Here is a 25276-nt window from a genome sequence, read left to right on the forward strand (position 1 = left end):
CCGTGTCGCCTGACCCCAATGTCCTCCTTCCTCCGCGTCTCTGCCCTCCTGTGTTGCCTTTCCCCGTGTCGTCTGACCCCAATGTCCTCCTTCCTCTGCATCTCTGCCCTCCTGTGTCGTCTGACCCCAATGACCTCCTTCCTCCGTGTCTCTGGCCTCCTGTGTTGCCTGTCCCCCTGTGTCGTCTGACCCCAATGCCCTACTTCCTCCGCGTCTCTGCTCTCCTGTGTCTCCTGTCCCCAATATCCTCCTTCCCTCGCATCTCTTACGTCCCCTTCATCCATTTGCATTCACCCATACGTGCCCCTGTGTCCCCTCAGTGTATATATTTATGAGAGAAGGTGAGATACTTACCGAATGGCTGAAGATGCGCAGGAGTCCCACGACAAGCTGAGGATTCACGCATTTGCCTCCACTCACGGGGACTTGCTTCAGCCTAATCCAGCTCCGTGCATCCAATGAGGTATGGGAGCTGCAACACGGCCATCCAATCAATGCCGCTGCTATTCTGACTTGATGGTCCCGGAGGCGGGACCAAGGCTCCATCATTGAGCCAGTGCTTGGCTAAATGATGGAGCCTGGGTCCCGCCTCCAAATTCTTCTTCCTCTGTAAACCATGGTTATCTGAATGAAACGTGCAGCCATCATTGCATTGTGTTAAAAGGGCTTCACAGGCAATAATGCACCTAAATCATTTATCGTATCATCATAAACCCATGTCTTCTTTTTTATTAGTGTTAACGTGACAATTTCCTCACCATTTTTTTTATAAACACTCCTAAATGCAACCTTTGCTCTGCACACAATGAAGTAAGAAAGATGTGGATGCTGCCATATTTTCTTCCTTATAAACAATCCAAATTGCTTGGCTGTCCTGCTGATCTCCTGCATCTAATACTTTTAGCGATAGACCCTGCACAAGCAAGCAGATCAGATGTTTGACTGACGTTTTACTGGATTTGCCATGTGCTTGTTTCAAAAGTCTCACCAAAAATTACGGAGTTGACGCAAAGTCGGGTTTTAATCCCTAAAGGGCAGAAATCCCATTATGCACATCTATGGGTGTCAGTGACCTGTGGAGTGTCTCACACAGAGAAATGCAATAGTACTATCAGAATACAGTGAAATAATAATGCACAGGAGTGGTTCTGTGCCTGCAACTTAATGAGGTAACAGCAGTAGTGTGCACACAGCTCTGGATGTCAGTGGGCTGTGGAGTGTCACACTCAAAAAAAAAATAAAAACACAGGAGACCGATGTGCTAGCCCTCCAAAGGGGATGTTTGTGGTGCTTTCACAGCTAGTGAGGAACAAGGACACAGGCCTAGCTAATGCTTTCCCTACCTACATGTAGCAAGTCTAACCCTGCTCTCACTAACAGTCAGCCGTCAGCAGAGAATTAATCCAATATGGCCACCGCAACTGCTTTTTGATAGGGGTGGTGGGGAGTCCAGGAAGGGGTGCTAGCTGATTGGCTGCCATGTGACTGCTGACTGTGAGGTAAGGGGTCAAAGTTTAGCTCAATGATGATGTATGGGGGGGAGAATCGAACACGCCAAATGTTTGCTGTTCACTGCAAATGTGAACAGCTGATGTTCGCAGAATACTGCTCGCCAGCTAACTCTTCGGGCCATCTCTAATAACTACCTGATCTGGAAGCAGGCTCAGCTTTACTCTTAGCCCGGTATAGCTGGCTGCAGCAGTTCTGACCCAAGTTATTGTACACAAGATAACTCATTCATGGGTGCTAAGAGGTTAAAAACCACAATACAATTCATTTCTTCAGGCAAGCCTACAATCTAATCTGGGAGATTCGTTTCTGAGTTCCTGAGATTCTGAGTAAGCATCTCACGGCCATTTGATGTATGTCCTTCCTCTTGTTTCTTCATCACCTATGCTTCTAGATTGTAAACTTTTAAAAGTAGGGCTCACTCTCCAATTGTTTCCTACAATTTCTCAATGTTTCATTAGAATACTGGTTGCATTAGGTATTACAATATTTTTTACATTTGTATTATGCACCCATGTTTATGTCCTACTGTGTGCAGCTCCATGGAAGACGATAGTGTTATGTAAAGAACCCTTCACACCTCCCACAGCGATTGGCATCAGAGGTCCATGCCCTGAATATTTATTTGCAGGGCCCTGATATATCTGCAGGACTGTTACCCCCTGGTCCAGGTGGCAGTGTGGACCTCACATGTATCGCACCCTCCTTCTCCGAAGAAGCACCCATGTGAGGTCCACACTGTCACCTGGACCAGGGGGTAACAGTGCTACAGCTGGTAAGGCGGCTTTTTCTATGACCATATATATGTATTTCTGTTGTAGTCTCTTGCATATTACTGTATTATACAGGCATATTGTTAACTGTGGTAGTTATCTAGAACTGGACATCAATTTTTGCATATTGACTGCGACAGTGTTATTGTGATATAGATGTTTTTGGACATACTTACCTGTCTGAGCATGTAATATTATTATATATACATATATGTATTTTTGAATCCTTTTACCCCTGTGCCATTTGGTAGTACGGTTGTTTTTATTTAATTTGGGATACGTCCTTGAATAAATTATCTATTTTTACCTCATTGGTGTCTAATTGGCTAGATGTGTAGATCATGGATTGCTTTTGTTGTTGATTAATGTTCTCAGTATAAATCCATGAACATGGTTTGGTTAGTGCTCTGCTTGTGTATATAACAGCCTCACACATGTCTATCTCATCATGTCACATGTCACTTCGGGCATCCTTTATGGAACTCTTTACCTCAGCAGATCAGGACAGCTCCATCTCTGGACTTGTTTAAATCCAGACTGAAAACCCACCTGTTCAGTCTGGCATTCACAGAAATATAATTGTTGTTGTTGTGTGAATACTTCATCCTACTACCAACTACTGAATCTGAGAGAGCCTAAGCGCTTTGAGTCCTATGGGAGAAAAGTGCTATAGAAATGTTATTGTTATTGTTAGCATTGCATGGGGGAACATTCTACCTACTTTCATTTTTATTTTGGAGTAAATGCTGCCTGATAATGTTGTTTGAAGGAACATGCTTCACAACTATGTTGTTTTGGGGGCACTCTGCATAATTATGATACTTGAGGAGAAATTGCGCTTAATAATGTTGAATGGAGCACATTTCCAAATTATGCTGTGTATAGTGTTGGGTATGTGTATATCTGTTTCAACAATAATTAAAGAAGAGGGGGCTTCATCCAAAGTTCACATGCATTATTTGGCCATGCCCACAAACTGTCATCACCACGCTCACATTCTATACATACCACACAATTTTTCTACTATTGGGGCCTAGAGATGTCCTGGATCTCCTGGGATGTTAGTATTGCTACTGTGCCTACAGTGCAAAGCATTTCAGCAACATTTTTATCATTGTTTCAGTACTGAAGCTCTGTCAGTATGAAGGACAAGGTTTACCAATCATCCCATGAATGGTAAACATTTTATTAGGAGCTCCTTGGCATATACCCTCTTATTGACATCACACCCTAATTGTGTATAAATGCTTTCTACTCAGCTCCCTAATAAACTGATATGTGCATAGATTTGTTTATATGTAACTCTTTTTCCAAAACATTTGGAAAGCTGTGTAATATTCTAATAGAAGCAGTATGTGACGATTTTAAGATTATTTAGACCTTATATTTGATTGAAAATAGTACAAAGACAATGGGCCTGATCCAATTCACATTTTTCATCAAAGTTTACCTTGGGGATCATTTTTCATCTTCTGTTTAAAATAACTTTGCAGCACTCTGCAAATGAAAAAAAATATGGTACCTACAAATCGGTGAAAAAGTACTTTCCATATGTTTCCATGGCAGCACGGTTGGGTAAAGTCCCCGCCCACTTGACCCCACAGGACCCTACCTATAAATTTCTCCCTAGACTCCCCCCCCTTTAGTCTTTTTTTTGTCCTCTGAATCACTCGACTCTGGACCCATACCTGTGCAACGCGAACAAGTTAGAAGAAGAGAAGTAAAAAGGCTTCCTACCGTTCTTACAGGTTCATCCTCTCCTGTAAATGGGCCCCGGTAAGGTCTAAATGATTCATGGTGGGCAGCTCCATTTCTGGTCATGGACATTGGATTGGTGAGGTAAATCCTCCGTATATCCCTGCTACTGTGTGGCACTGTTTGTTTTTAGGCGGCGGTGTGCCGCTATGCAGCCTGTTCCTGCTTAGGTATGCGGAGGGTGGACGCTCTGGCGTGCGCTCCACCACTAAGTAAAATCTGTATCCGGCCGAGGCTATAGTGGGCGTATGCATGTCATGCGTCTCAGCTGACGCGACTTCCGGCGGATTACTTCCGGTGCGGCATATACTCTTTCTAGGCCTTCCCTCTTCCGATTGGCTATCATAGAGAGGCCCAGCCCTCGACGCTGATTGGTCAGTAGCCGGAGGAGGGATATTTAAGTCTCTCTCTCCGGCTTCTAGGGCGGCAGAGTCTCCTAGCCGTGCTGTGAGGAGGACGTTATGCCGGAGGATTATTGGAACTCTTAAAGAGATACCTACTGCAATTTAGAATTTATATATATTAACCTTACGTAAGTCAGGGTCTGGGAACAGGTAGTTTATTATGCTTATACCTGGTGACAGCTTTTGAGCAGGGTTTTTCTTTTTCTTACAGCAGGCGCTATATAATGGAGCAGGAACTGCAACAGCACATTGACCAGCTACAGGTTATGAGGTAGGAAGTGAACAATAGGTGAGTATTTCTTTTATTTAGCGAAAAGAGGCTTGGCTCACTGAACATTTTTTATATGTTTCAGCCTGCCAGAAGAGCTACTGACTGAGCAACCTGGTCCATCATGGATAATACCAGTTGAGAGACCGGAACCAGCAAGAGCAAGATCTAGTTCAAGATCTCGTTCACGCAGAAAGTCCAAGGATCGGTCAAGGAGCAGATCACGCAGAAAGTCCAGAAATAAATCAAGAAGCAGATCACGATCCCGCAGGCAGTCTTCAAGAAAGAGAAGACGGCACAGCAGATCATCTAGTAGAGAACGGATCTATCACCGACCATCACACAAAGGATGCTGGGCATGTGGAGAAAGGGTATTACCCGGCAAGCGGGTTTGCCAGGAATGTTTTAAGACCATGTCCAAGGACGTTGAGCAACCCAAGGATGTGGCTCTAATGATTAAAGAAGCGGTGAAAGAATCTATGGATCAATACATAGCAACGCTAGCACTTCCTCGCGCAGTACCAGCAGAAGACCCGTTAAGGGAAACGGATCAATCACAAACAGAGGAAAATGAGCAGCCAGACGTGGGCTTCAATTTTAATCTGGTCCAACCGTTTATTGCATCAGTACGAGAAGCTATAGAATGGCAAGACGAAGAACCTCAGGAGTCCACGTCAAATAATCAAAAGGAGTACTACACACATTTGAAAAAGTCGTTAAAACCTTTTCCACTTATAGAAGCAATCCATCAAGTCATTCTGGACGAATGGAAGAGAACAGATAAAAAAACGGTTCTGACAAACCGCATGGGTAAACTTTATCCGATGGAAGAGAAGAAACTACTAGCATTGGACGAACCCCCTAAGGTGGATGCTTCAGTGGTGGGCTTAGCAAAACATATTACATTACCGAGAGATGACGCAGTTTCATTTAAAGACCCCTTGGATCGTAGAATTGATGCCGAGTTTAAGAAAACGTATACATCAGCAGGTGGAGCCTGCAAACCGGCAATAGCACTAACATCGATAGCAGAAGCCCTAAAAGTGTGGATAGACAACATAGAACAAGCATTACGGGCAGATGCTGACAAAGAAACCATTATCTCAGCACTTGACGATATAAAGCTCACAGCTGACTTTATGGGTGAAGCGGCAGTGGACATAATTAGATCCTCGGCAAGAGCCATGCTGCATGCGGTGGTAGCCAAGAGGGCCTTATTGCTGAAGAACTGGTCAGCTGACGCCACCTCTAAACAGGATTGGTGCAAGATTCCGTTTGACGGCAAGAGTCTGTTTGGGGAGGAAATGGACACTGCAATAAAACGTGTGACAGGAGGAAAGTCGGGAATAATCCCGCAAGATCGAGCAGCTAGAAGACCTCCCTATCAAAGAAACACTTTCCAAGACGGATATAGAAATAGGGTCACTAGCCGTCCCTTTAGAAGTTTTAAGAAAAACTGGAAAAGTTCTCAATCGATGTTGTCAAAACTGAATAGGCAAAAGAAGACGCCCCAGCCTTCCTCACAAGCTAAGTCGTTTTGATGTGCAGCCCGTCCAGATCTGCCCTGTAGGAGGAAGATTACAGAAATACGGACAAGTCTGGACGGAGAATATTCAGAACCACTGGGTGGTAGATACAATTATCTGGGGTCATCGGTGGAAATTCACAGCACAACCACCAAACATTTTTAAGGCAACAAATATTCCGGTCAACAGGGAGAAAAGGACAATACTGATGAAGTATGTTCAGGAATTGATCCTGAAAGAGGCAGTATGTCAAGTTCCAGATACGGAGAAGGGTCTAGGGGTGTATTCACCTCTCTTTTTTGTTCAGAAGAAAACCGGCGATCTGAGGCCAGTCATGGATCTCAGAAGGTTAAACTCATTCATCCACTTACAACGCTTCAAAATGGAGACTTTACAGACTATCCTGCAGGTAGTGAGACAGGGAGATTGGGCCATCACGATAGATCTCGAGGACGCTTATCTCCATATACCAATAAATCCGGATTATCAAAAATATCTCAGGTTCGCAATTGGAGACCTACACCTACAATTTTGTGCCCTTCCATTTGGAATCTGTACAGCCCCCAGGACTTTTACAAAAGTAGTGTTGGCAGTGGTAGAGTTCTTGAGGCTCAGAGGCCTCAGACTCTACCACTATTTGGACGATCTGCTATTACTGCACCAAGAGAAGGGTCAGATTTTGCAGCACAGACAGCTCCTAATAGAACAGCTACAGGCGTTTGGTTGGAAAATAAACATGAAAAAGAGTCGCCTGGAACCATCAAGAGACTTTGTGTATCTAGGGGCACGTGTTCAGACTTGCATCAACACTGTCAGCCTACCATAGGAGAAGGCACAAAGGATAATTCAACTAACACGGAACATGATGTGCTCCTCAGTAATCACGGCCAGACAATGTCTAAGCCTCCTGGGGACTCTGACCTCGGTCATTCCCATGGTCAAGTGGGCGCAATGGCACTCCAGACAGTGGCAGATAGGCTTCCTATCACAATGGCACGGAAAGAACATGAGACAGCCAATCTTAGTCACTCAACAAATGAGGAACAGTCTACTTTGGTGGACAAGAGCAGGAAATCTTGCCACTCCTCTAAATATCCAGAAGCCCTTAGGGATCATGGTTACCACAGATGCCAGCCAGAAAGGTTGGGGAGCGTATCTGCAAGAACAACATGTGCAAGGTCTGTGGAGACACCAGGAGAGGTCAATACCAGCCAACCAGTTGGAGATCAGGGCAGCTCTGCAAGCGTTAACAGCCTTCCACGATCACCTCATAGGCAAAGATGTCATATTACAAATGGACAATCGAACGGCCGTAGCCTATGTAAAGAAACAAGGGGGCACCCGGTCGAGAACATTGTTGAAAGAGGTTTCCCCAATCTTCCAGTTGGCAGAGAAAAGCCTCAACAGTCTTTCGGCAGTATACATACCGGGCAAGGACAATGTGACAGCAGACTACTTAAGCAGAACAACCCTCGACAACAACGAGTGGGAACTGGATACAGGAATATTTCAGAAAATATGCGATCAATTAGGGAATCCACAAGTGGATCTGATGGCGACGGGACTCAACCGCAAATGTCACAGATATATCTCCAGATACCACTCAGCATCAGCAATTGCCACAGACGCCCTGACGACACCCTGGAATTTCAAAATGGCGTATGTCTTTCCGCCAGTACCATTAATTCACCGGTTACTGCTAAGATTGTGTCAGGAGGAGGTGACACTCATAGCCGTCATACCTTTCTGGCCCAGGAGACCCTCGGTTTCCCCTGCTATGGGATCTGAAAATCCAGGCTCCATTAAGTCTTCCGGTAATTCCGAATTTATTGACACAAGGACCAATTCGTCATCCCAACCCGGGCAAACTAAACCTCACAGTTTGGAAATTGAAAGGGGGAAATTGGAGAAGCTAGGTTGTTCATCGGAAGTAATAAACACCATAATGACAGCAAGGAAACCATCAACGAAGGCAGCATATCAGAGGGTGTGGTCAAAATTTCAGGATTTCACAGCCATAAATGAGTTTGATCCGACTGAACCGTCGGTGATCCATATTCTGAAGTTTCTGCAAACTGGTCTGGACAAAGACTTAAGTTACTACACGCTGAAGACACACATTTCAGCATTATCAGCTCTCTCAGATCAGAGATGGGCTTTGCATCCTTTTATTATACAGTTTCTGAGGGGTGTAATGAAGAAAAAACCTGCAATAAAATCATTTTTTCCTCAGTGGGACCTACCGCTAGTTCTGAATATGCTGTCAGAGCCTCCTTATGTTCCAACTAGCGATTGTACACTCCTCCAACTAACATACAAAACTGTATTCTTAGTTGCCATGTCATCAGCGAGAAGGGTATCAGAACTTCAAGCAATAGGCTGTAGGGAACCAAGCATCACTTTCTATCCGGACAGAGTGGTAATACGCCCAATACAACACTTCATTCCGAAAGTATCCTCTGAATACCACTTCAACCAACAATGGACATTACCAACTTTTTATGACGAGGACAACGAAGATCCACATATGTTAGATGTGGGAATGGCTCTTAAAACTTACCTCGTTAAAACGGCAGATCTACGTAAGTCGGACAGACTGTTTATAGTCCCTGCCGGTTATAGGTCAGGTCAGCCAGCCACTACAAGGACGATTGCACAATGGCTGGTAAAAACTATTCAGTGTGCATACAGGGGGAAAGGTCTTGATCCTCCTCAACAGATTACTGCACACTCGACTAGAGGACTAGCAGCATCTTGGGCCGCCTTTAATAAGGTGCCGGCCGACAAGATTTGTCAAGCGGCCAATTGGTCAACAATTCATACTTTTATGAGACATTACAAAGTTGACCCAGCTGCAAATTCATCACTCAATTTTGGTGTTTCTGTATTAAATGTGAAGTAACATTAAATTTTTGTTCAGCATTGCACCTCATCCCTCCCTGTGTTGTTATTCCTAGTTAGCTCCCAACCGTGCTGCCATGGAAACATATGGAAAGCTGAAAATTGTATACTTACCTGTCGGTAATTTTCCTTTCCATGTGTGTCCATGGCAGCACGGGGCTCCCTCCCAAAGATTCGGTGATTCCGAGTCCAACTTTAAGACTAAAGGGGGGGAGTCTAGGGAGAAATTTATAGGTAGGGTCCTGTGTGGTCAAGTGGGCGGGGACTTTACCCAACCGTGCTGCCATGGACACACATGGAAAGGAAAATTACCGACAGGTAAGTATACAATTTTCAGCTATCAGAATTTTTCTGGGTATTTTCTTGTTTGCTGGTGGCTTAAAAGGCATTTTATTGATAAGATGTGAAAATATCACCTAGGACAAAACATGGAGAAAAAGTGGATTGGATTGGGCTCAATGGTCTTTATTCAATTCACTTTTACTTAAAGTGGACCAGAGATGACATGTGACATGATGAAATAGACTTGTGCATATACAGCGGTTGGACAAAATAATGGAAACTCCTAACATTTTGACTTTATAATCTTTTAATATATTTTAAGCAATCAAAACTTGACATATGTTAATTTTTGGGGGGTTATTATTTTTATTTGATATGTTTAATTAAAATAATTGTTTTTTTTACAAATATTTAAACAAAAGTTGTTTATAATTTATAAAATGGCAAATCTCTCAGATTTTCAAAAAGGCCACATTGTTGGTGCTCATATGGCAATCGCTACTGTAATAGAAACTTCCCGAATGCTATTTCAAGAGGTACTGTCTCAAAAGTAATGATTGCCTTTGAAAGAGAAGGAAAAACATCCTCAGCAAAGCACAGTTGTGACCGAAAGTCGAAGTTGTCTGAGAGAGACCGTCGGACTCTAAATCGAATTGTTAGAAAAGCTCGCAAGACCACGGCTCCTAAAATCACTGCAGAGCTGAATGAACACCTACAGAACTGAGTTTCCACACAAACTGTTTGTCGGGAGCTGCACAAATCTGGATTCCACGGAAGAACTGCAATTAGAAAACCTCTGCTCTCAAAGACAAATGTTTCAAAGCGTTTAGAGTGGTGTAGAAACCACCAGAATTGGTCCCTCGAGCAATGGAAAAATTTGATTTTCTCTGACGAATCATCATTTACCTTATTTCCAACCTCCGGTTGAAGACAGCCGAAAGAAGCATTTCATCCAGAATGCCTTCTCCCAACTCAGGGGCATAGCTAGAAATGACTGGGCCCCATAGCAAAAAATGTTTATGCCCCCCCCCCCCCCCAAACACACACGACCTTCCAACCCCACGGACCTTGAACCTCCCACCCAAACATTCCTCCAGGACCCTCCACCTCAACATTCCCACACCCCTCTAAGTACAGTATAAGTAGCCAGGTCTATAGGTCTATAGGTGTCCCCAGTTTAGGTAGTAGTCAGGGGCGTAACTAGAAATCACTGGGCCCCCTTGTGGCAACAGCAATTTAAACTAAATACTGTACAAACGTTTTAACTCATACATGAACATTATGGAAAATCCAAGTTGAAAATAAACTGTAAAGATAAACTATTTCATCCATCCTACTCCTGAAAAATATATTCATTTTTTTTAGAACCTCCCAGTTTTATTTTCTTTTTTAAAAAGCTAAAAAAGTAGGTTTAATGCTATTGTCTCATATGATGATGATTCAGTTTTTCCCATAGTCTCGCAGTTAGCAATCATGTGACCCCAACAAGACAAATTCAGCAATCATGAGGCCCCTATCAAGACAAATTCAGGAATCATGAGGCCCCTATCAAGACAAATTCAGCAATCATAAGGCCCCCAACAAGACAAATCCAGGAATCATGAGGCCCCTATCAAGACAAATTCAGCAATCATGAGGCCCCCAACATGACAAATCCAGCAATCGTGAGGCCCCCAACAAGACAAATTCAGTAACCATGAGGCCCCCAACAAGACAAATTCAGCAGTCATGAGGCACATAAATAGACAGCATTTCACATAAATAGGCAGAATGCCCCCTTAATATGGTAGACACCTCTCACCTGGCTTCTGAATTCTCCTGTACTGGCTGCTGTGCCTGGCAATACTGTTTTTGGCTGGATTGGGGATGATGTGTGGGCTGAAAGGCCTGGCAGTGATGCTGTGGCCTGGCTGGTGGTGATGCTGTTGCCCGGCTGGCGGTGATGCTGTGGTCGGGTTGGCTGGCGGTGATGCCGTGGCCGATGCTGTGGGTGGGTTGGCGGTGATGCTGTGGCTGGGTTGGTGACAGGAGCCCCCAGTTTAGGTAGTGAGTGACAGGGACCCCCTGGTTAGGTTGTGAGTGACAGGCGCCCCCCAGGTTAGGTAGTGAGTGACAGGAGCCCCCCAAGTTAGGTTGTGAGTGACAGGGGCCCCCCAGGTTAGGTAGTGAGTGACAGGGGCCCCCCAGGTTAGGTAGTGAGTGACAGGGGCCCCCAGGTTAGGTAGTGAGTGACAGGTGCCCCCAGGTTAGGTTGTGAGTGACAGGGACCCCCAGTTAGGTAGTGAGTGACAGGCGCCCCCCAGTTAGGTAGTGAGTGACAGGCGGCACCCCCCAGGTTAGGCCCCCCCCCCAGGCCCGCTCAGGGCTGTTTTTGGGGTCTGGAGGGGTCGTAGCATGAGGGGAGAGTTTGGTGGCACGTCAGTGGGGAGGGGGAAGGGCCCCCCCCCTCACCTCAGGCTCTCCCCTCTGCGCTCTCCCCTCCAGTCGCGTCAGAGGCTAGAGAGAGACGCATTCGTGGAGCGCACGGAAGGGATGTATCTGCCACCGCTGCCCCGCCGCCTGCATATAGACTATTTAATGCTGGAGGGGAGAGCTCAGAGGGGAGAGCCCGAGGTGAGGGAGGGGGGGCCCCGTCCCCCCTCCCCACCGACGTGCCACCAAGCTCTCCCCTCATGCTGTGACCCCTCCAGCACCTAGCGGGGCATCCTGCTCCGGGCCCCCTGTGACGTAGGGCTCGGGCGGGCCCCATAGCAATGCTATGGTTGCTATGGCTATTGCTACGCCCCGGTCCCAACCGTAAAACATGGTGGAGGTTTTGTGATGATCTGGGGCGCTATTTCTTGAAAATCCGCCAGGCCAATGATTTCCCTTCATGGAAGAATTAACAGCCGAGACTATTTATGAATTTTGGGCGACCAAGTTCATCCTATGGTTCAAGAACTATTTCCGGAGGGGAATGCCATCTTTCAAGATGATAATGCCCCAATTCATACAGCTAGAATTGTTAAAGAATGGCACGAGGAACATTCTAATGAAGTTGAGCATCTCATCTGGCCACCACAATCCCCAGACCTCAACATTATTGAGCATTTATGGTCGTTATTAGAGATTCAAGTAAGAAGTCGATTTCCACCGCTATCGTCTCTAAAAGAACTGGAGGGTGTTTTAACTGAAGAATGGGCTAAAATTCCTTTGGAAACAATTCACAATTTTTATGAATCAATACCTCGGAGAATTGAGGCTGTAATTGCCGCAAAAGTTGGACCTACACCGTATTAAAATATATTTTGTTGATTTTCAAGGTGATTCCATTATTTTGTCCAACCGCTGTACAGTGGCAAGCATACAGACACTTATGTTGTGCTCCTTTTCTTTTTTTACTGCCTGAAAGAGTTTATAATTAGCTATGGAACTGACAGTTTTTCTCCAGTCAGGACTCAGTCGGCTCACTGATAACAAATTACAGCTATAAAATACATTCCTAAGCAGATACCTGGGCTTTTTACCGTGAGAGGAAAAGATAAAAGGGTCAATAGTCTTATATTTTCACTCTGGGACTCTTGAGACACTGCAACTGAGCACAGACTATGAAACATTAAGGCTACTTGCACACCAAGACGTTGCGTTAGGTGCTACGTTAAGGTCGCATAACGTGCACCTAACGCAAGGCCTGGTGCTCTTCGATGTGGACGTCGGAGTGAGCCGCGTTGTGCAGCTCACTCTGGCATCCGTGATGCCCTGATGCGTACTCTTGGACGCATGCGGCAGCACGTGGTCCCGTCGGCCAATCGCCGCACAGAGCGGCCGCACCAGGAAGTAAACACTGCATGTCACAACGTGCAGGGAATATTAATTAGCCATGTGCCTGGCCGCTCTCCACTCCTCCCCAACCTGACTGAGCATGTGCAAACAGTCTAACGTGGCTTAAGCCGCTGTAACGCCGAAGCATGCTGCACTTTCGGGAGAACGTGCAGCGTTACATGTAACACAACGTGGGCAGTGTGAACAGCCCACTTGTGTTACATTGCTGTGCGTTGGGGGAGCGTTACAGGCTGCACTAACGTGCGCCTGTAACGTCCCTGTGTGTAAGCAGCCTTAATCTGCTTTGCAAATGTTTATACATAAAATAAAACCTTGAGATATCTAAAAGAGTCATTTTTAGGAGAAGAACAGATCCAATTGTTTATCTCATTAGTTTATTTTCATCTCTTGTTCACTTTAAAGGGACTCCGAGCTCAGAAAAAAAAGGAAAGTTGTACTCACCAGGGGCTTTTTCCAGCCCAGTGCTGGTCGGGAGGTCCCACGCCGGCGTCCTGGCTCCTCTTCTTCACCCCGCTCCGGAATGGCTGACAGGCCGCAGCCCGGGCGACACTCTCCCGAGTGTCGGGCTGCTCCTTCCGCATATGACGCGGATTACGTCACACGCCGGCCGCCTCGCGTCATCACGGCGGCCGGCGTGAAAGTACTGCGCATGCGCCAACAAAGCGCGCATGCGCAGTACTTTCACGCCGGCCGCCGTGATGACGCGAGGCGGCCGGCGTGTGACGTAATCCGCGTCATATGCGGAAGGAGCAGCCCGACACTCGGGAGAGTGTCGCCCGGGCTGCGGCCTGTCAGCTATTCCGGAGCGGGGTGAAGAAGAGGAGCCAGGACGCCGGCGTGGGACCTCCCGACCAGCACTGGGCTGGAAAAAGCCCCTGGTGAGTACAACTTTCCTTTTTTTTCTGAGCTCGGAGTCCCTTTAAGTCTTCTCCTAGAACCCAGGTGATATTTTCACGTAATCAATAAAAAATAAAATGCCCTTTAAGCCACAAGCAAGCATGAAAATACTCGACAGTACTTTTTTTTTTTTTTATATATATAAGTAATTTAAACAGAAGATGAAAATAGATCTCCTAGAAAAAGAATGTGAATTGAATAGGGGGCAATATATCAAATTCTGAACATTATTATTTATTTAAAAATGTTCATTTTGAATTTGATGTCAGCAACACAGTTAAACAAATCTGTAGCTAAGGCAACAAATGACTGGAAAAGTTAGCAATTTGATAATAGTGTTCTTCAACACAGAATTCTAAAGAATTTGGAGATTCCATTACCTACATGATTGACATAACATACTTTAAAGATTCAGAGAGTCTGGAATAGATCCAAGGAAATCAGGAAAAGACTGAAGCCAGCGTTGAATGGTTGTGATTTTTGGGCCCTCGTAGGGCAATACATAAAAAAAACACAATTTTATAATGGAAATCGCTGTATGGAACACTTCTAAAAATAATTGTCTGTAAAACGAAGCTCATAGCTGCAATCAAAAGCACAAAAAAAGTAACCATACACACTATAAACATGCTCCAAAAATACCATTGCTATGGGCCTGAGCTAATTTAGGATGGATTGATTCAAAACAGATGAATGTCCAATGATCTGATGAATCAAAATTTGATTTTATTTTTGGAATTCATGGACATTGCAAGGAGGAGAAAGGCTATTACAGTTCTAAAATCAAAAAAGAAAGCAATAGTTGCGATAGACAGAGATTAATACAATCAATACATAGATCAATACAAAGAGAAGGCTTAGTGATAACTGATAGATCAAAATTTAGAACATTGAGTGGAGAACCACTCCAAGTTAAACCTTGTGTACCTGAAGTGACATGTGACACAATGAGATAAACATATACACAGATAGTACTATCCCTACTAAAAAAATTATCTTGAGTCCCTTTTTGTTTTCCAGTACAGCAAGAGTTTAAAAAAGTTGAGTTGTTATATATGCAAAAGAGCTTGTCTGGGATTGTCGAACAGCTCGTCGAATTAAGTCTGGTTTCCTGAAAAGTAAATAGAAGCTGCAAACCTATTATCTGTCAAGGAGAAGATTAAAGGGAACCAGAGACGCCGGCCACAGAATAAGTAAAAAGATTTCATACATACCTGGGGCTTCTTCCAGCCCCATTAGCCTGGATCGCTCCCACGCCGCCATCCCCTGCTTCCTGGATCGGCCGGTACCGGGTCCCGTCACTTCCGGTGGATGCGGCCAATTGTCCGCATGATCAAGGGCTCCCTCCATATCCTTAAGCGTGCGGCTGCGCTGTATGCAGCCGCACACGTAAGGGTAGGCCGGGAGCCCCTGTGATGCGGACAATTAGCCGCGTGCTGCCGCCGACTGGCCGAAACTACGGGACCCAGAACTGGCTGAAACAGGAAGCGGAGGACGGCGGCATTGGAGCGATCCGTGCGTATGGGGCTGGAGGAAGCCCCAGGTATGTATAACTTCTTTTTGCTGGCGTCTCTGGTTCCCTTTAAATAATAAGGTTTTAGTACAGAAACTTTCAAAGGGTAATTTCTTCTGCTTATTTTTAGCTTAAAAGGCAAGTGTGTGGATTCTAACATTAGCTGTGACTGTCTAATGCAATCCAAAAATAAAACTAGAAAGCTGAAAATAAAAATACGAGACTATTCTGTAGCACCTCTATTTAGTATGAGGGTCCAAAGTCATTGAATACTATGAGTAGATTGTTTAGGTAAACCCTCATACTACATGGAGGAGCTAAAGTTGTTCAGTAATTAAACAATCATAATTGAAAGTGTGTACCAGGCTTTAGACTGACCTCAAGACTGCCCTTCAGTTGCAAGGTTAAACTCATGTGTTCTGTTTAGCTAAATATTTGGATGCTGCTTTACACCAGCTCATAAGTCCAATCTAAAAGATGGAGATGTGGAGTTGGTAAAACAGGCATCCTTTCGGTATACAGGAAGTTAGATATGCTTCTTATTTGATCTGTTGAGGATTATTCTATTTTATGTCTGTTTTGTGGGTGACTTCTATATGCAGGTGAGGGGCACGGATATGGGGTCAAATGTGGTCCCACCATATGCCAACATCTTTATGAATATGTGCAAGGAAGCTTTTGTATACACCAGGGATGGTCGATGAGATGCTAGTAATTCTTAGTTGATTCAAAATTATGCAGTTTGAAAATTGACCAATCACGTGCAGTAGCATTTGCCTATTGCTGTTTATCATCTATGTATTACCTTTTTTCTTTCTTTTTTTTTTAATACTTCCCTATTATTGTGTCACTGTTAGATTAGGAGGGAGGAGGTGACCCACAGAAGATAGAATAATTAAAAACTGGTTAAAATGGCAAGAAAAAGGCTTACCTCTGGGGAGATAATAATAAATACTTAATTCCATTATACAAGACAACACGTTTCACTGGTCTGAGACAGCTTCTTCAGATCAATGAGTATCAGAGGTGATAGAATCTTCTAGCCGTTACATGCACACCTGTTGATACTCATTGACCTGAAGAAGCAGGCTCAGACCCGTGAAACGCTTAGTCTTGCAACATTCTTTATTTCAAATAAAGTATTTATTATTATCTCCCCAGAAGTAAGCATTTTTCTTGTCAGTTTAACCACTTTATCCACCACTACAGTATATCTACGTCCTCTGTTACTTCATCTAAGCCACGAGTCAGTAGATATATGTGTTGTAACAGAAGCAGTGCTGTGCAGGATTGGACTTGCTCCTGTGCACATTCCTGGCACTATCTGATGCAGCACTAATTGGTGAATGGGAATATATGTTTCCTGAGCTAATGAGATTGATTCTTACTATTAAAAATAATTTTATTTTCTCAGTTCATAGTGAAAAATACACTCTGTAGCATTACTTCAGAATCAAATATTTTCACCATAAATTGTGACAGGAACATAATCTAAGTTTTGTTATAAGCGGTAAGAATAGCCAAACAAAATTTGTGTTTTTATCTACAGTAGAACTTTTTATTTTTAAACTGGAATTGGTAAAAAAAAAAATGCATAGAAAACAAAATTGTTCGATGGAAAACATGGCATACAATGAAAGCCTAGTTTGTCTTGAAAAAAAATATTTATTTAATTTCTGTGGCATAAATAGCGATAAAGTTATTTCTGATTAAATAAGGACATAGCTAAACTGTCAAAACTGCTCTGGTCCATTAATAGGAAACAAGGTCTGGATGCGAAGTGGTTAACCAGTTTTAATTTTATATTCTGCTGGATACCTCCTCCATCTTAATATTTTCTGCATCCTCTCCTTTGAGTGTATTTTTAGTTCATAGTGTAACGATTGCGGAATCGTCTCCATGGTCAGCACACCAGACGTGCGCTGACGCGGCGGATTTCCTCCACAAGCGTATAATTGAGGACACCCAGGCTAGGTGCTATGCACCTGCAGAGGGAAATTCCTGTCGGCAGGTGGAGCTGTGGAGTGTAGAGGAACAGCTCCTCTGCCCTACCACACACGCCAGACAGGAATTGTACGAAGGGAAAAAACACAATCGCAAGAGAAGCGATTGAGAGTGAGCACAGAGACAGATTGTGTATGTGTGCATAAAACTAGTCGCCAACCCGCGACTGTGCACACACCACAGCAGATAAGAAGCAGGAACGCGATCGCGAGAGGTGCGATCGCCAGACGTGACACAAGGTTACAGCAAGGCGGAGCACGAGAGTAGCAAAGGCACAGCAAATCATACAAAGAGAAGATGCAGAAAATAACAAACGCTAGCTAACCGCGAACACCGCACTCATTCGCAACAGTGCACGCGGTTATGCGCGGTCTCCACGTGATAAGCACAATAGAGACAAGCACGCCTAACTAACCATCGACAGACAAACATGAAACAGGGGACGCGAACGCTTGCTTAACGGTTACCTCACCGAGCCTCCAGCAAGCGGTCGTAGCAGACAAGACAGACACACGAAAACAGGGACAAGCGAGAGATAGGATCCACAGCACTAGCGAAAAGTGGCTAGCGCGATCCAGGTACAGAGTAGCAGAACAGAAGGATCCCCAGCGCTAGCGAAAAGTGGCTAGCGCGATCCCAGAAGACAGAACAGAAGGATCCCCAGCGCTAGCGAAAAGTAGCTAGCGCGATCCCAGAAGGCAGAACAGAAGGATCCCCAGCGCTAGCGAAAAGTAGCTAGCGCGATCCCAGAAGACAGAACAGAAGGATCCCCAGCGCTAGCGAAGAGTAGCTAGCGCGATCCCAGGAGTCAGAACAGAAGAGATAGCTGGTAGCAACCGCTGCACCAGCTATACTCCAAGAACAGAGATCAGAACCATTTCCTGTCGACCACCGTTGGGACAGGACAATGGCAACAGGCAAGACAAGACAGAACAGGCAATACAGATAATACAACCTGACTGGGCTAGAAGGGGAGCCTAAAGCAACCCCCAGGAATTAACTATACTAGATAGCAATGGCTGACACTCCAGCAGTGTCCATCAGGAACAGACCATGGAAGGGAAATGTCCAGCAAAGCATTCTGGGAGCAGAATGCTTTTATAGTGCCAGTCATCAAAAGAAGGCAGGTAATGGATTTGCATGAATAATGTATGCAAATCCCTCAGCAACACAAGCTGCACAACTGACAGAAGGTCTCCTTTCCAGAGTCCTGCAGCAAGCAAACCTAAACAATGGTCAAAAGGCTGCCTGCCTGCGCAGGCAGCTGAGCGGATTCTCACACATAGTTTGAATTACATCCTTATAAGTTTTTTTTTTCCATAGAGAGCAACCTGAGGACTTTTGCATCCAGAGTGAAGACTGATTCTTCACCTGCTATTATCATGGCTGCTGGACTTAGCAACCCGGGTATGCAATTACCTCTTCTGCAGTGCTTTACAGAGTACATAGTCATCCGTCATGTCACTGAATTTCCCACAGAGGGATTCACAATCTAATCCCTACCATAGTCATATGTCCATCGTAGTCTAGGGCCATATTTAGGGGTAAGCCAATTAACTTATCTCTGTTTTTTGGGGATGTGGGAGGAGACTAGAGTCCCCGGAGGAATCCCCCTCAAAACATACATACATACTCTGTGCAGACGGTGCCCCCGGCTAAGATTCTAACTGTCCTGCAATGTGCAAGTGCTAATTAAACCATACTAGCATCGAATTGTGCACATTTTGCCACATACAGCAAAATGTACTCTTCTGCACTGGCCATTGTAGTCAAGGGCCTGCTCGGGCATCGAGTTGTTTCCATCACCAAGGAAAGCAGACGTCGCCAAATCGCATTGTTTGCATTAATTTACATTTCATGCCGCAATTTTAAATTGCATAGCAGTTTACTTTTCCCCCCGCATGTGTTGCCAAATTATATTGTGCCCCAATCAAAAAAATCACAAAGAATCACGGGCAGAAAATGCGACTGCAAATGCAAAGCGCCACAATTCCCTAGAAACGCGTGCTACCAGCCTAAAATAATAATAAAAGTATAAGGTCAGAAATATAAGTGGGACAAGAGCACTGGGGAGATTTTGAGGCAAAGCCCAGCAGTTTGGATTTGATTCTGATGTGAAAAAGGAACCAGTGCAGAGACATGGGCATAGCTGTGTCCCCTTCTCCCATTTCAGAAAGTTGGGAGGTAAAGTACAGCATGGAACTTTTTCATTGAGAAAGAAGAAACTACATTTCCCAGCGCGCCGCTCGACTAACCCTCGTCACTGGCGCACGCGCTACCTGCTCCAATGGGCGCGTGCCTTATTTCCCTCATCGCAGCCAATGGAGCGACGAGGTGCTGGCGGCAGGAAGTGAGCTCACGCGCCCCATGTGAGCAGAGCTTGGATTGCAACACATGCAGCAAATAGCCGCGGCGGGGAAAGAAGCCGGTTTCTACGTCACATCTGGGAGTCTCTGGGCTGCCTCCATTGAGAGCGGACGTCGTGCTCGGCACTGAGAGCCGGGGAGAAGGGGACAGGTAGGGGGCCGCGGCTGGCGGGATCGCGCACATGGGCAGCAGAGGCAGCGCTGGCGCCGTGTCACTAACCGTGTGGCTTTCTGTTGAGCAGCTCTCGGCGTCAGACGGCAGGAGGAGAGAAGATGGCGGACGATCCGAGTGCGGCGGACAGGAACGTGGAGATCTGGAAGATTAAGAAGCTGATTAAGAGCCTGGAGGCGGCCAGAGGGTGAGTGTTGCGGTTCGCTGTGACTGGAGGAGAGTGCGGGGAGGGGAAGTGCGAGGAGGCCGCAGCCCAGACAGGGCACGCTGCTGCCCATCCAGCACTACTGCGCCGGCATATGCCTCACCCAGCCGCCGCCACTGCTGTGTGACTGCGGCCTCTGCCCCCATCCTGTGCTCTGCTCAGAGCTCCAGGGGCAGCCAAGGGGGCTTCCCAGAGGGCAGGATTTCCTCCCATTCTTATTGATGGGACACATTCAGTGCTTTCAACTTGTAGGACAAGAGGTTATTTTGTGTGATGTGTGTGATATATATATATATATATATATATATATATATATATATATATATATATATATTCCTGGACAATCAGATCTACTCTAAGTAAGCCCTAGTTACAGTTCATTCAGTAATTAGTTTGTACAGTCATTGCAATTAGTGTCCATTTAACTATGGTATATATGTTAAAAAAATAAATCAAACTCAAGTGGTAATAGAATACAGAAGGACATGTATACCCTTCATCAAGGAAGGCAGATGTCCCCAAAAGAATCACATTCAAAAGGCCGCTAGAATAAGGGTCGACAAATGCCAGATTCTTAGTAAATGCGGATTGTTGGACATGGAAAAAGGAAATGAGGTCATTTTTGAGACTCATGATCTTGACTTTTTTTTTTCCAAAATGAAGTGTAAATTATTGTTCATAGAAAAATAAGATCTTTCCTGAAAAGAAGCCCTAATGCATCTTTTGTAGCAAAAATAACATTCAGAAATAGGCCCTAGTATGATTTTTTTTTTTTTTTAAGATGCTTGAAATTTAAGCCGTAGTTACAGTTCATAAAAAGATCTATGTAAATAGTGTCAATTCAGCTATGGTATACATGTAATAGAATACAGGTGGACAGATAAACCCTTCACCAAGGAAGGTAGGCACCCCCAAAGGCTAGAACTCTAAATCAGGGCTGTGGAGTCTGTACAAAAATCTAATGACTCTGACTCCTCAGTTTATGAAATCACGACCCCGGGTACCCAGAATGGCTCAGACTCCGACTCCTTAGTCTAATACTTAACACGGATGTGGATTTTGTACAAAAATCAGCAGACTCCGACTCCTCAGTTTACAAAACCTCCGACTCCGGGTACCCAAAATTGCCTGTTCCACAGCCCTGCTCTAAATACCCCACAAGACCCTAAAACAGTTAGGGTTGGTAAGTGCTGGACTCTCGGTAAATATAAATTGTTGTATATGGTAAAGGGGAAATTCGGTCGATTAGGAGAAATGATTGAATTCGGATGTTACTGAATTTGATGGTATGACTGCATTAGAATACTGTTTGTTTGATTTATTTATTTTTGTTCCTGATAAAATCTAGATTGTTTATGGAAAAATAACACCTCCCCTGAAAATAGGGGCCAGTTCACATGGCCCCTTGAGCGATGTTGACCACCGGCGTCAACGGAGCACCAGTATTTTTTTATTTTTTTTTTTGCCTCCCCTAGTTCATAATGGAGTGTGCCGTCGGGTAAGCTTTACTACTTTCCTATGGGGTGCTGCTCCTCTGTCCACCAGCCTGTATGGGATGCACCTAATCGGCCACATCTGCCGAATTTTGTAGTTCTTGGCAGTCTTGCAAATGCGTGCTGGGAGATATAGTCTGTGGATGCAAATACAGACATGTAGTCGCATCCCTGGACTAAATCTCTTGGTATGCATTACAGTGCTCATCAGACATGGCAGAGAACTACAAACTTTGGCAGATGCTGCTAGTCAGAAGAGCAGCACCCTATAGGAAAGTAGTGAGGCTACCTCCTCCAACAGCACAGTCCATTATGTACTTCATTTACAAAAAAAATACTGCTCAGTTCAATTTGTCACTTCATTTGTTATGAAAATGAAATCTGCCCTGCAAGCAAAGATAGAAAGACAGGTCTGCGCTGCTGAGTATGCAGCACTCCGGCCTATTTATAGAATGGAGATAACGTGCTGCTCATTTTGCAATTGGTGCAATCTAGTATCACATTAAAAGGCACCTTTGTGTTTTGCTGATGAAATAAGCATTGATGTCTTAAAGTGTACCAGAGATAAGTAGTGTTTTTTTGTTTTGTTTTATACATGGGGCTTCCTCCAGCCCCATCCGCGCGGATAGCTACCACGCTGCCGCTCTTGGTCTTCTCCAGCACCTGGTCCCGTAACTTCGGCCAGTCTGAGCATGCACAGTGCACTCTCTCCGGCTGAGAATAGTACTGCACAGTACTATTCCCTGACGGATAGAGCGCACTGCACATGCTCAGACTGGCCGAAGTTACGGGACCCAGAGTTGAAGACTGAGGACTGCAGCGTGGTAGCGATCCTTGTGAACGGGGCTGGAGGAAGCCCCAAGTATGTAGAAAACTTAACTTTACTCATCTCTGGTTACCTTTAATAGGTCCCTGGTCCAAATGGGTCATATGAAGTAGCAAACCAATGAATGATCTAGCTAGAGAGTATCCCGCTACCACTTTCCTGAAACTATATATACGGTTTGTATGCCATGACGTAGAGGGTCAGCCTTTGAATAGGAGAGGCATGTGAGACATCCAATCCTCTCCGGCTCCACAGACTTAAATTGTGTGTTTACCACCTTTCATGAGGCAAAGCTAGTATTGCACAAAGTAGTGCAGTGTAGCATTAGTGGTGTCTCATTCCTTCTCTAAAAATAGGATAAAAGCTTTTATTTTTTTCCATTAAAAATTCAAACTGGCTTTGTAGGTGAGTAATCTGCCATAAAATGACTAATAAATCAGCTTCCAACTTCAGGGATAATTGTTTTCCCTTAGTCACTAATCAGCCAGTTATGGTGCCCCTTAGAACTGCGGCAGTCGGCATGATTTCCTCACAACAGGCTGCTCAGTTTTGTTTAAAAGCCAACTAAACCCTGACTGAAATCTATTTTTCCTGCTTTTCAGTTATGATTATGGTAGTCCTGAATATTTTAATTGGGAATCAGGTTCCGCAGTTCCTTGCAGCCACCTATCGGGTTTCACAGTTTGTCATGGAAAATGTAATTAAGCAAATTGCATTATTATTCTCTTGCATGTACAGCCTTGCCTTTACATAAGCGATACTCATGGTCCAGTTTGAAAGATTTGTCATCTTTTTGCTCTTGCTTTGATCATAGGGTCTCTGAATTCAGTTGATGAACAGAAGCTTTCTTGTCCATACTGTTATTTAATGGATTGAGGTCACAGAGATTTTCCATAATAGCTTGTATTGTGAATGGTCCTGAGAATCCCTTTTATAAAGGCAACTTTAGTTCCCCCTGCATTGCAGTTATCATTTGTATAAGATTTACAGATTGTTCACGTTGGGTACACATTAGGCCTGAACGATTCATCGTTTCGCGATTGAAATCGTGATATTGGAAATGACGATCTTGAGATGGTCAAGGTGGCGATTTAAAATTTTTTTTTTTTAAGATATTCCCCCGGGCAGCGCAGTCCTCTTTCTGCTGTGCACAGCTCGCTGCTCCGTGCAAAGTAGCGAGTGGAAGCTCTTGTCTGTCTCCTGCGTTGCGTGGCTCACGTCAGTGACGTGCTCCAACGCTTCAGGCAGAGCATGTCTGCTCTCAGGATGTTGCGGTGGCGCCGGCAGGGCCGCGAGAGCCTGGCGCAGTCCGTGGAAGGCCTCACGGTGACAGAGCAGAGGGAGAGCCAGTGCGTCTCCAGCAGAGGCCACCCGCCGTGATTGCATTGTCAGACTAGGTGAGTCAGCCGGGGCCTATGAGAGTGCAGGGGGCTGGCTATGATGTGTGTCTAATATCTGATTTGTGTACTAGTGTATTTCACTAAACACCCCACAGGCTGCTTCTGTCTATGCAATGCTAATACCCTGACACCCCCCTCCTCCATGGACATCGTTGTAATTTGCAGGAATGATCTGCATAGCACTGATGTGGCAAGAAAAGTGTTTTGATAAATTCACAATGCACTGCAGTCACATTTACAAACATGGCAGAAAATGACATCATACTAGCTATGTGATAGTATGTCATTTTCTGTTGATGCAGGTTTGTAAATGTTACCGTACATTGTGAATTTAGCGCTAAATCTTGATTTAAAGAAAATTGTGAATCGAAATCGCAATTTCTGACAGAAATCGTGCGATTCAATCTTTTCCTAAAATCGTTCAGGCCTAGTACACATGCTAGATGATGCTTTGCTAGGTGGCCATTAGGAATAGATCATCTGGTCCAAGAATCTAGCATGTACAGGTGTCCTCCAATACTGCATAAGGATATGACACACCGGATGTTAAATCTGTAATGAGGGGAAAAAAAAAAATCAGATGCTTGCCTATAGAGGGAAGGCTCTGAATCCTACTGAGCCTTCACTGTCCCCTCTTGGCCCCTTCCTTCCAGCGCTATTACAACTATTCAACCAACTGGTCGAACAGGCTATGAGCGCTCAGAAGGCTTCTGGAGCACTTGTGTCCACGCATGCTCATAAAGACAGCCAACTCCATACTATTAATGGGTAGGATGGAGGCACCCAATGTGATTACCTGCTGCTGGTACTTGTCCTTTTCAGAGTCTCTCCTGTTCTTTTCCCCCAGCAGCTTTTTGGAACTAGTGATTAGAACTTTTCTTTCTTTTGTGTACAAGTATTTCCTTTTACTGAGCATGCACAGTTTGGAACTCGTGCATGCTCACTTCAGAATCACTTCTGCATAGGCATTCCCTCCAACTTATTCTGCTAAACCAGATGAATGTTAAAAGGTTGGGGAACACCACAAACAAGTTCAGCAGCAGGTCATCTAGCCCACCATGGGATGATTCCACATATTTCTTCGGCTTCAGGGATAATTTGTGTGTAGGCGGCACAAGTTAAGGTGCGTACGCATGCACTGTATTGCTTGCAGGAATTGG

General features: G+C 44.8%; 1 protein-coding gene across 1 annotated transcript in view; it reads left to right on the forward strand.

The window, feature by feature from the left end:
- Positions 1-20002: 20002 nt before the first annotated feature.
- Positions 20003-25276, forward strand: part of ETF1 (eukaryotic translation termination factor 1) — a 47984-nt gene continuing 42710 nt past the window's right edge. Inside the window, exons 1-2 of the mRNA XM_068277925.1 lie at positions 20003-20171; positions 20263-20379. Of these exons, the coding sequence (XP_068134026.1) occupies positions 20294-20379 (86 nt within the window). The 5' untranslated portion in view covers positions 20003-20171; positions 20263-20293. The remainder of the gene's footprint in view (positions 20172-20262; positions 20380-25276) is intronic.

This window comes from Hyperolius riggenbachi, chromosome 3 (assembly GCF_040937935.1).
Source record: "Hyperolius riggenbachi isolate aHypRig1 chromosome 3, aHypRig1.pri, whole genome shotgun sequence".
Lineage (NCBI taxonomy): Eukaryota > Metazoa > Chordata > Amphibia > Anura > Hyperoliidae > Hyperolius > Hyperolius riggenbachi.